This window comes from Eretmochelys imbricata, chromosome 5 (assembly GCF_965152235.1).
Source record: "Eretmochelys imbricata isolate rEreImb1 chromosome 5, rEreImb1.hap1, whole genome shotgun sequence".
NCBI classification, from domain to species: Eukaryota; Metazoa; Chordata; order Testudines; family Cheloniidae; genus Eretmochelys; species Eretmochelys imbricata.
In genome coordinates this window covers 112,871,131-112,882,558 of record NC_135576.1, presented here as the reverse complement: position 1 = coordinate 112,882,558, position 11,428 = coordinate 112,871,131, and the positions used below count along the sequence as shown (strand labels likewise).

Here is an 11,428-nt window from a genome sequence, read left to right as displayed (position 1 = left end):
AAATTAAGCTGGCTGACACAGAAAAAAATAATTCCAATAAAATTTCCTACTATTTTCACTGAAATTTAAATGGACAGGATTTCATCAAATTCTGGCAAATATTTCAACCAGCTCAGTCTCCATCTAACCTTTCCCAGAAAACAGGCTCATTACTGATGAAAATATGCTGAAAGACTATGTGTCTTTCCTCCCATAGCTTTCTTAATTTAACAGGAAAAGCTTAAATTCAGATTATTTAATTCCTCTCCTTCACATAAATATTATCTCCTGAAGCTTCAACTTGCCAGGAAATACACACACAGAACTCCCAGTGGAGTAAATGCAAGATTGGGGTGCAGCACCTCTGGTATGATTGGGTCCCTTTTATGGTCTACTTATGTACAATAAACTGCATTTTTGAAAGTGACATTTCCGAATCGTTTAGGCAAAACTCTAGATTATGATTTTAAAAAGTGCTCGAGGTGATGGGAGAGGGAGATGTAAAAGAAGTGACACGAACAGAAATATGGTCATGTTTTCTTCTTTTCCTTCTTTAAAATTAATATGAAAACATTCCTTTACAAATTTTGGGTTGAAAACCATTCCCTTTCACTGATGGAAACTCCAACATGACAGCCTAGTGCTATGGTATGAAAAACAGAAAGTGAAACTTGCTACAGAAAGAAGGCTGCAAACTTCACTCATCAGACCACTTGAATTTCAATGTCCAAGCTCAGTGAAATGCACATTGAAAAAAGAATAAAGCTTGAATGGTGAAAAGGCAAACACATTTGAAAGTGACATTCATTTATATCAGTCGCTCTAGCATATTTTTTACCAGCCACACAATCTTTTTGACAGGTTTCAGAGTAACAGCCGTGTTAGTCTGTATTCGCAAAAGGAAAAGGAGTACTTGTGGCACCTTAGAGACTAAATTGGTTCGTCTCTAAGGTGCCACAAGTACTCCTTTTCTTTTTACAATCTTTTTGGACAACTCCCTTCCATGTCACTACACTACATCACTGGGAACTACTCAGAACTGCCCGAGAAGACAGCATGTTCACACCCTTCAACTGTACCTGTTCCTTGGGCTTTTCACAACTGGTATCAGGTTCTTAAGTAAACCTCACAGTTTCTCAGTGCTCTCTGTCCATCCTCTGGTATTGGGCTACACACATGGTTTTTCATCTCTCATATTTCAAATGGCCAGGAAATTGCGAGAGATTAAGAGAGACTTCTCTGGCCCCAATCTCCCACAGGAATTCTTTCCAGGCTTATCAAATATTAAGAGGTCCCTATAGTATTACTCCCTCTCAAAGGCTGGAAGGAAGGAATGAGACAGCCAGAGCATAGCAGGCTTTTCTGATTTTGAGTGCCACACCAGAAAGGGAAAGTTTGCCACCTGCTGGCAAAGTGAAGGAACAGCAGCTATACACATCACTTCACTGCTGTTATTTGCAGAGTCTAGCAAAAAGAAGCTCTGCAGTAGTTCCCCCCATCTGCCAAAATTCACTGTTATCACCTAAAAGCATGGATAGTCTTGCTGATGTGACAGACATTCAGACCTGCCGAGCAGTGCTAACTACAGGAACTTGGGAGCAAACAGACAGGTCCCCACTCTAACCTGTAACTGGATGACACTGTTCACCATCATATTCTTCTTATTCTTTACATTTTCGTTATCTAAGAGGGCAGGGAGGACCGAAGGAAAGAAATGTTGGGGTTCAGTAATATTAAAGTAGTTACCAACTGGGATTTGGTTCTTCGAATGACTTGTTCACTTCCACTAACTAAAAAGAAGGAAACCAAAAGTAAAAACCTCAAGCAGAAAAAACCCTGAAAAGTAGAAAGTGATGAAAGAAAAATCTTTTCCGACAGAATACTTAAATTCAGAGACGGGGTCGAAAACACAAAAGTTTACAGAAGACCTTGAACAGACACCAGTTGCTCAAGTTCTACACAAACACAGGGAATCTAAGACATCATCATGATCAGCAGGAGTTTGCTGCAATTTTGCCTCGTGCTGCTCTTCTCCAGTGAAATTTCATGTCTGGACTGTAACAGGCTGCATGTTCTACAAACCAGAATGAACAGCGAGAGTTTAGAGCATCTGGAGAAAATGGGTGGCAACTTTCCCTTCCAATGTCTAAATGAAGGGATAGCTTTCAAGCCCACAGATATCCTCAAGCTCCGACTGTCCCACCAAGAGAATGCCAAGGTAGCCATCCAGCAGATCCTCCAAGAGCTCTTCCATATCTTTAACAACAATCTCACCCAAGCTGCCTGGAATGGGACTTCCATAAAGGAATTCCAAAATGGACTTCACCAGCAGATTGAGAAGCTGGAGATGTGTTTGAGTGCTGAGATGGAAAAGGAGGTAACCTACCCAGGAAATGAGAACCTCCTGCTCACCAGCCTCAAACTGAAGAGATACTTCCAGACAATAGAGGATTTCCTGAAAGAAAAGCAATACAGCCGGTGTGCCTGGGAGATCATCCGTGTGGAAATACCCAGATGTTTCCTCATGCTCAACAAACTCACCAAGAGACTTGAAAATGAAGGTACCATCTTTTCTTTTTTCCTAGAAAAACTCAAATAATATTATTTGAATAAAACAGCTGGTGAAAGATGGGTGATAGGGTTATAACTCCTAATACGTCGGGCCCAATCTTTCTCCCACAGTAATTTTATGCATACAGCTATTTCAAACACATGCTCAAATCTTTTCAGAGTAGCATATAATTTAGTGCTTCTCTACCACACACAATATTCTATATGAAAAATATACAAATACATCATAACTGCTAACTAAAGACAAAATATTGTTAAGTGATAACTAACTGTGCCAAATAGAACTTTGACCAGTAAGTATCTAAGTTGGGGAAAAGAACAGTGAGAAGCCCCCTTTCAACAACTGCCTCGTTAGACAACATTCCAGTTAGGACACCAGAAAACGGGGGGTCTGTGTTCACATACTTCTATCCCATCAACTCATTTTGCACATAGGGACAGCCGAGGGTTCTTATTCTGCTTTTCTTTCTTTTGTTTACCCCTAACTTCAACAGCTTTAGTAACAACAAATTGTGACAAGATGACAAGTGCACTAAGGCTCAGGATTTAGGATTTGACATCTGGTTAGAAAAAGATGGCCTCTATTTGGCATTTGAATCTCTCCATGTTTGAACCATTCCCCTTTTTCATTCCAGCACGTGATGCTTCCAGTAATGATGCTATGAAAACAGCTGAATGAAACTGCACCTCCACTGGAGTCCTTCGTCTCTAAACTGATTCTCGAATCAGCAGCTTTCGAGACTCCTATCAGTCCATCTTGAATTAAGCAAACTGCCAAACTTCAACTGCACTATTTATAGCCTTCTTGCCATTACCAAGACTGATTTATTCACATGAGAAAATGTTAAACAGAAGATTTTGCTGAAAATATTGCAGAAGACAGCATAGTATTTGAACCGAAGGAGAAAAACCTTACTATTTCTTAATCATTGGTATTACGCGTTTGCTCCGAATTTGCCTTGGGCTGCTTTTAAAAATGAAATCTTACCTCTTTACTGTAACAGGCTTCGCTTCGGCATAAGAAATATGAACCAGGACAATTTCCAAAAAAAATGGAAGGATAATTTTCCTGCAAAGGCAGAATGAAGAAAGACACCTAACATGGCCCCAAAATTTTCTCAAGCCCAGAGAAACCCAGAAAGAGACTGCCAAAGTGGACATCCAGGATCCTCCAACAGATTTCCTACATCCAGGGGTGAAAGTAACTTAAAGGACTTACCGGTATGACAGAGTATGGCCTAAACCAGAAGAGGTGTGGCCTCAACCGGAAGAGGCCCAGCCTTTAAATCCCAGGTCTTTAAATCTCGGGCTACCAGCTGCAGAGGCGGCTGGGTGTCCCAGAGCTCGGGGGTGATTTAAAGGGCCTAGGACTCCGTCCACCGCTACCGCAGTGGAGCCCCGGCCCCTTTAAATCTCCGACAGAGCCCCAGGGGCTCTCTGATGCCTCCGCTACCCCGGGGCTTAGGGCTTTGGTGGAGATTTAAAGGGCCTGGGGCTCCCTGCATCGGCTGGAGCCCCGGGCTCTTGAAATCGCTGTCCGAGCCCCCTGCCAGAGCCCCCGGTGTAGCGGCGGCGGCCAGGGGCTTCGGTGAGAATTTAAAGAGCCCTTTAAATCATGGCCTGAGCTGCCTCCGCTACCCAGGGGCTCTGGCTGCTGCCAGGAGCCCTAGACCCTTTAAATGGCCAGCCTCGGGAAGCCGGTCTGGTATGGCATGGTGTACCGGCTCTTGCCGTTATATTGGACCGGACCGGACCGCCTTACTTTCACCTCTGCCTACATCTCATGCAAAATACCCTCACAAGCTGCCTGGAACGACAGTCGCATGGAAAGATCCTGACATGGACTCATAAGCAAGGGAAACTTCTGGAGGTGTATTTTGTGGCAAGGATAACAAAGAAAGAAGAATATCCCAGTTTCTAGGTCACTTATAATTAGGCACTCTGAAATTTTAAACTAGTGCAAATATATATTCTTTTCCTGCACTGTGAAAAGATTTTCAGATCATTTTACTGGATTTGTAAAAGTGTCTTTATGTTGATCCATTTATATTTATTTACAATATTAATGTATTGCTTTTATTTATTTTTTCAGAGGTTTTATAATATTTATAAATAAATATTTATTTCTACAAAATAGCAACCTACAGCAGTAGTGATTTGTACTAATTAGATTTTTAAAAAAACAGAGACTCAATAAAAATCTTCTCTTGTTTTACCTTAAGACTCCAGTTCAGCAAAGGACTTGTAAACATTTGCCTAACTTTAAGTACACGAGCTTTCCTTTGACATAAGCAGTTAAACTTGACAACATGCTCAAGTACATTGTGAACATAAACCCTGATTCAGCAGTGACTCCATAAGAAAAATAGCTTGGGTAATTAGTTTGACCACTCCAACAGACCACACACCACAACCTCAACTCCGCAGCTTTTGTGTTTCTGCCCATTACCAGATTATTTTCACGCACAACATTTGTAGTTGCAGATATTTGGAGCAGTAGTTCATTGTGATGAAATGAAAGGGATGATGGAGACACAGGCATTCTAAGGGGAAGACTTCAGGTTGTCGTGGTACAAAGTTGCTTGTCCCCTTCCTTCCCAATGAGATGTGTGCGAACTGTCAGGTTTCCATGTGCACAGACTCCGTTTCTCCCCCACCACCACCATCAGGAAGGGTTATGTGGATTTAATTTTCCCCCTCCACCAGTCAGGTTTGGGTACACTTGGCTCACAAACACCATCAAGCTTGTACATACCCAACCCCTCCTGTGAATCAGGCTTGTAAGCATCTGCTGCTGCTTCCCTTTGCTCTCCCCCAGGTGCTCCCAAAACAAGCGTATGTGCTTAGGGACTGCATGTTGCACCAACAACCACCAGCTGGAGGAGCACAGTCCATCAAAATTTCAGTTGAGCTGTGAATGACTAAAAATTACCTGAAAGCAAAAAAACAAAAACAAAAACCATCCATTGGAACAAATCATGTAAGGATCTCTTTGCCAAGTTTAGGTATATAGATAGTATTTTTGAAGAGCTATTAGTTAGTCCCATCATTGTCTAGCATTAATTTAAGCCACAATCTAAATCTGGAGATTTCTTATATAAAAGTTTTTAAAGAAGTCAAACAACCACTACATTACATGTTCAAATAGTGAAAAAACAAAGTGTGTGTGAATTTTTACGCTGATTGGAAACCTGCCTTTGGGAAAAAAACCAGGAAGGTATGTCCCATTTCAAATCCCTTTTGTAACACAGTACAAACTATGGTGTCTCTAGCTGGAGACTAAATTCTTCACAGTCAACAGATGGCAGCATTGCAGAAGCTTTTGCCCTCTGTTCTCTTTAGCTGAGGGGTTCTCAAACATTTCATTATGTGGGCCTCATCTTACAAAAACTGATCCTTTCCCCTCCCATTCAGGATCAGCTAACATTTGTGTGGCAGGTACACCAAATGCTTACAAAGAAAGGTAGTACTAGAAACGCATTTATATAAGTTTAGTGGTCTTTAAAGGAACGTAGGATCTGCCAGTTCTCTGAAGACCATCAGCCAGTACTCCATGTACTGCCACTGATTCAGGAAACTCAGTTTGGGACCTGCTGGTTTAGAGGCATGTACAAGGAGTTAACTCTTAAAACAAATGCCTCTCCTTTCTTATGGTGCAGTTTTTTCCAAGAGCTGTAGCCATCAGCTGTTCAAGTTCTTTCCTGCCCAAATCTTTCTCCCTTCATTCATTCATTCCTTCATGTAGCAGGAGCCAAACGTTATACTGACACAACACAATCATCTGAGAATAATGAGAGCAAAATTAGATTGCATGAAAAAGTCACCACCCCCATAATGTATACCCCGCTCTCTGGTGGAACATGACCATAATATAGCACTTGGAGGCATTCAAACTCTTCAGATTCTAACTGCTTTGTTGCCAAAGGAGTGCAGTGGGGAACCTCCTGACATTCATCCCATCATATTGTTTATAAGCTGTGCTATGTGGAAAAAATCCATTCATCTATTGAAGAAGCCATTTGATGCCATGTATCATCTAAGATTTCAGGCCTTCCTGTGGGAAAGCCAACCACAGGGGGATAAAAAGGGAGGAACATGCTAATAATACATCCCCACTTCAGCTCACTTTTATCCTTCCGCTGGCAGGCAGGAGGGGATACTCGCAGGTTTCTCCCCAGCCTTCATCATAGAAGCAGATGAGCCTATGGCTTCTACACAGAACACAAGGTCTTTTCGCACAGAGCTACTGAGTTTCTGCATCAGTTGTTGGGACCACTCAGAGCCCCGTTCCGGTCCCTGTCAGCGAGGTTCCGTTACAGCCATGAAACCAGGGCTTCCTTCAGACTGCAGTTGCCTCAGACACTCTCTGTAGGTGACATGGAGAGATGCACCCACCAGACCTGTAGTAGCACTGCCCCAGCTCAATGCGCGCCTGCTCGTTCCAGGCCTCACACGTGGATCATAACTGTATGGAGAACACCCCAAGAGGGAACTGGGAGCAAAAGCTTCTGACTCCACGGCACCTCATCTCACTCCACACACCCTTCCATGTGGCACAGGGAAAAGGCATAAGCAGAGGGCTCTACCCCTGCATAGATCCTCTGCAGCAGGCTCTGAGGCCCTTGTAACTAAGTTTTCTCAAATAATAGACTGGTTCTTTGCCTACTTGCTGCAGGGAAGATGGAAGTAGGGGTGCTGGGGTTGAGCAGCATCAAGTAATATTAGCAAGTGAATGCATGGTCTCCATCATATACAGGGTTTACAGTTTTGTTCAATGGCTTTCAGCAGCCATACAACAACAAGTATTCCAGTGCCCCTAAATTGCTGTCACCATACAGATTTACTGAAAAAGATGATTTGGCTCCCCTGCCCCGCATTACCCTGTGATTACTTTGTTACCTTCTCCTCTCCTAGTATTCATACTACAGTACTTATTTCCCTTTCTCCTCAACATCTTCTCTGGACTTCACCCTCGTGTGGGATAAACATCCCCAGCACCCATGGAAAGTAATGCGAGAAAGGGGAGCGTAGTGCATGGCAATCTGGGGGCTCTGGTAAGTCTGCTTTCTCTGCACTATTCAGAAACTTTCATATCGCTGATATAAGACTCTGATAGTTCTTATCAAAGTGCAGGAAGCCTTGGGAGACTCTAACCAAATTAATATGCACAGAAATGTTTTCATGGTTTATTCAGGTGATTCTTCCTTTCTAATTTTAGTGAAAATAGTTTTCTTTTTGGATGAAAACACATTTTCCTGCCACGATGGCAAAATCCAGCACAACAGTCTGTGCTAGGGGAAGAGAACCAGAAAATGAAATGTGACCACAGGAAACAAAGAGGCTAAATCAAAGCTGAAGAATTTCCCTGCCCATGCCAAGGGGAAAACAAAAAAGTTAAGAGAAGGAACTAGCCAAAATGGTGAACACTGATTTTGATTTTTAAAAAATTCTTTGAATGACTACAACCCAGGGACATGCCTGTTAAAAATACAGATCAGGACTTCTCTTCATAACCTCCTTCTGGCCCCACTGTAAATCACAATCATCCATGTGGGTACCTCTCTAGTATGTGTAACTAATTGCTCATCCTGTTTTACTAATTACCCTCCACTTTTCACCACTGTCAGCTACTCAGAGTGACCAATAGGACAACATGTTCACACCGTCTAACTGCATCGATTCCTCAGCTACAGTATATACACTCAGATCTGGAAGTAAACAAAAAATGAAAAAAGGTTCCATTCTCTCAGAGCTCACTCTCTATCTCCTGTGTTTTCCTAGAAGGAAGATACCGATATTTGCTGGTGTCTACATATTAAGTGTGCTTTTCAGGTTGCATGACTGAAGTTGAAAGTTACCAATATTTTTGGGAGGCCTAACATAGGTGCTGCCATACCCCCTGGCTTGAAGTGGTTTCCTTCATATTCACGGTTTACAGTTTGGTTCAGTGGCTCTCAACAGCCCCACTAAACAAACTGTTCCAGCTCCCCTGAGGCCAACCCTTTCCTCCCACTTCCTCCAGGCCTCAAAACTTTAAATATACCTAAACTAGTTTTGTCTGTCAAATGTAGGAAGTGATGAATGAGAAGTGTAGGGTTTGATGACTTGGCGGTCTTCTCACTACCACTTCTGAAGTGTGGATGATCTTATTATATTAGATCTTTAAATTAATGCATCATGAAAAGCCTGTATGTATGTGGATCCAGCATAAGTGAAAGGGGTTTGGTCACTTTCACAACAATACAAAAGGGAGGAAGTGTGGTAAAAGAATCTAGAAAGCAGTGAATTATACAGAAAGAAAAAGACTGAAGCCTCCAGGAGGGAAAAACCTTTTAAAAAAAACAGAAAATGATGAAACAAAAATTCTGCAGCCAATTATTTAAAGTCAGAGACATGAAGGAAAGACACAGCAGTCTACATAGGACCCTCAATAAACTCCAGGCTCAAGGTTCCACACAAAGAAAAGAAGTGGAAGACATCGGCATGACCACCAGGTGTTTGCTGCACATTTGCCTCATACTGCTCTTCTCCACTGAAATCTCATCTTCGCTCTGTACCATGCTTCACTTCCAGCAGAACAAAGTGAACAAAGAGAGCTTGGAGCTTCTGGAGAAAGTGAGCGGAAATCTCCCCTCACAATGCATAAATGAAAGGGCAGCTTTCAAACCCATCCACGATGTCCTCCAACTCCCAGTGTCCCAGAAGGAGAATGCCAAGGTGGCAATTCAAGAGATCCTCCAAGAGATCTTCAACATCTTTAGCAAAAACCTCACCCAAAGTGCTTGGGATGGGGCTTCCATAGTCAGGTTCCAAAATGGCCTTTACCAGCAAATTCAGCGGCTGGAGGCATGTTTGAGAGCACAGACAGAGAAGGGCTTAACCAACCCAGAAAATCAGGACCTCCAGATCAACAGTCGCAGAGTGAAAAAATACTTTCAGGGGATAGATGCTTTCCTGAAAGAAAAGCAATACAGCCTGTGTGCCTGGGAGATCATTCGCGTGGAAATACCCAGATGTTTTGTACTGATTGACAAACTCACTCGAAGGCTGAGTAACTAAGGTACAGTACAAAACTTTTCCCTGGAGTAAATGAATTCACATTAAGGTAATTTATACAGCTGAACAGAGATAACGGATATTTTATAACTCTGCTTATAAAGGGCCTAATCCTTCTCCTATAGGATCAGTGGCCAAATCGCAACTGATTTCCATGGCAGCAGCTTTAGGCTCTCCATGTCCTGTCCTGGAAATGGATTTTCAGTGACATGGATTTACTTTTTGGTGTTTCTACTATTGTTTATTTGTTTATTGTTTCTTTTTGCACATCTTCATAATCTCTCACATATCAGTACTGTTGTGCAGTAGGGAATTGGCGGACCATGCAACAAAGAACACATATGTGGAATCCTTCGGCACCTCACCAGCACTTTGTGGTATGCGAGGGAAGAAAGTATCATTATCTGATGATAAAAGCACTCTGATTTCAACATACCTAGTGTGTTTCTACAATTATCAGCATGGCTATTAATTAATTTGTCCTCATGAGAACTATTTCTAGTATTCCAAGGTTTGAGAAGCTTCCTAGAGACTTTTTAAAAAAATATGAACATACTAAAAGACTTGCGAGCTTACGTGTGGAAAAGATATTTTCATTTAATTTCTTGAGATCAATTCAATGAAAATTATATTTTTTCCCTTTGTGTTTCAACTATTTCCAATTTCATTTCAGCTCCGGATGCTGCAACTACTGAGGTGAAGACAGACGGATGCAGTGGAATCCCTCCTCTCTGCAGATTCTTCCCACAGTGACGTCTAACACTCCATAATGCTTGATGTCTTATGCCGTACATTCACTCTCATGAAATTCCAACTGCACAAATTTCTTTTTATGTGATAATATTCTGTTCATTTACTCAGGTTTAAAATGCAAAATGAAGGATATCAATGCAAAAAAGTTACAAAACAATTAAGAATTTTAAAAGAAAGGGTTGGGACCTGAAACATTGTTGACATTGTGTGTTTGATCTATATTTCTATGATCTCTTCTCTGATCCAATCTCACCTCTGAACTGTAACATGCGGTATAACCACAGTATAACAGCATAACACATGTGAACTGGAACAGCTTCCAAACAAGCTCCCTGAGGCGGGAGTTCCAGTCAGAGATTCCAACATAGACTCATCAGCCAGCTGGGCATCTGGAGACAGGTTTGGTTGCAATGATGGAAAGCGGGACTCTTTTACCAGGACGGAAGGATCGACCTTCAGCTCACCAGGATGAAGGTGAAGAGATACCAGTTATTTCCTCTAGCAGACAAGCAGTTCAGCATCAGTGCTGGCAAGAGAATCCAAGTGGAATTATGCAGTTTTCAACTACAGGACAAAGTCACAAAGAAGTTTAGAAATTAAAAATACCAACCTGTTTAGAAGGACTAACTGAAATCAATGAACATTTTAGACATGATTTACAATGAGATGCAGTGGAATTTTAAAGCTGTTGTGACTACTTATTCTATTTGTGCATTGTGGAAATAGTTTCAGGGCATTTCATGATATTTGTAACAGGATATTTATATCAGTCTATTATTTATTGCGCTTAATGATATTTTATCGTAGAATAATTGAAATAAATTATTATCTTATATAAAATGGCAACAGAGTGGTAATGATTTGGTTAAAAAAAAATCCAACCAAACACTCTATTATTGTTCAGCCTTAAAACCCCAAGTCCAGAAAGTATTTATGCACGTGACTTCTAGTATGTGACCCATCCTACTGGTGTTCATGCTTCCAGCTGGGAACATACTTAGATACACGGATGAATCAGTGTGCAAGTTCACTGTACTTCCATAGGAAAAAAGGAGGTATGGAGTGATAA

The 11,428-nt window shown here is 41.7% G+C and overlaps 1 protein-coding gene and 1 pseudogene across 1 annotated transcript; both read left to right on the top strand.

Moving 5' to 3' along the window:
• Positions 1 to 1,966: 1,966 nt before the first annotated feature.
• On the top strand, positions 1,967 to 3,229 carry LOC144265402 (interferon beta pseudogene; annotated as a pseudogene).
• Positions 3,230 to 9,033: 5,804 nt separating this feature from the next.
• Positions 9,034 to 9,609, top strand: LOC144264685 (interferon beta-like). Its single transcript, XM_077816460.1, has one exon. It carries the CDS (start codon positions 9,034 to 9,036, stop codon positions 9,607 to 9,609), a length of 576 nt encoding a protein of 191 aa, XP_077672586.1.
• Positions 9,610 to 11,428: the final 1,819 nt, after the last annotated feature.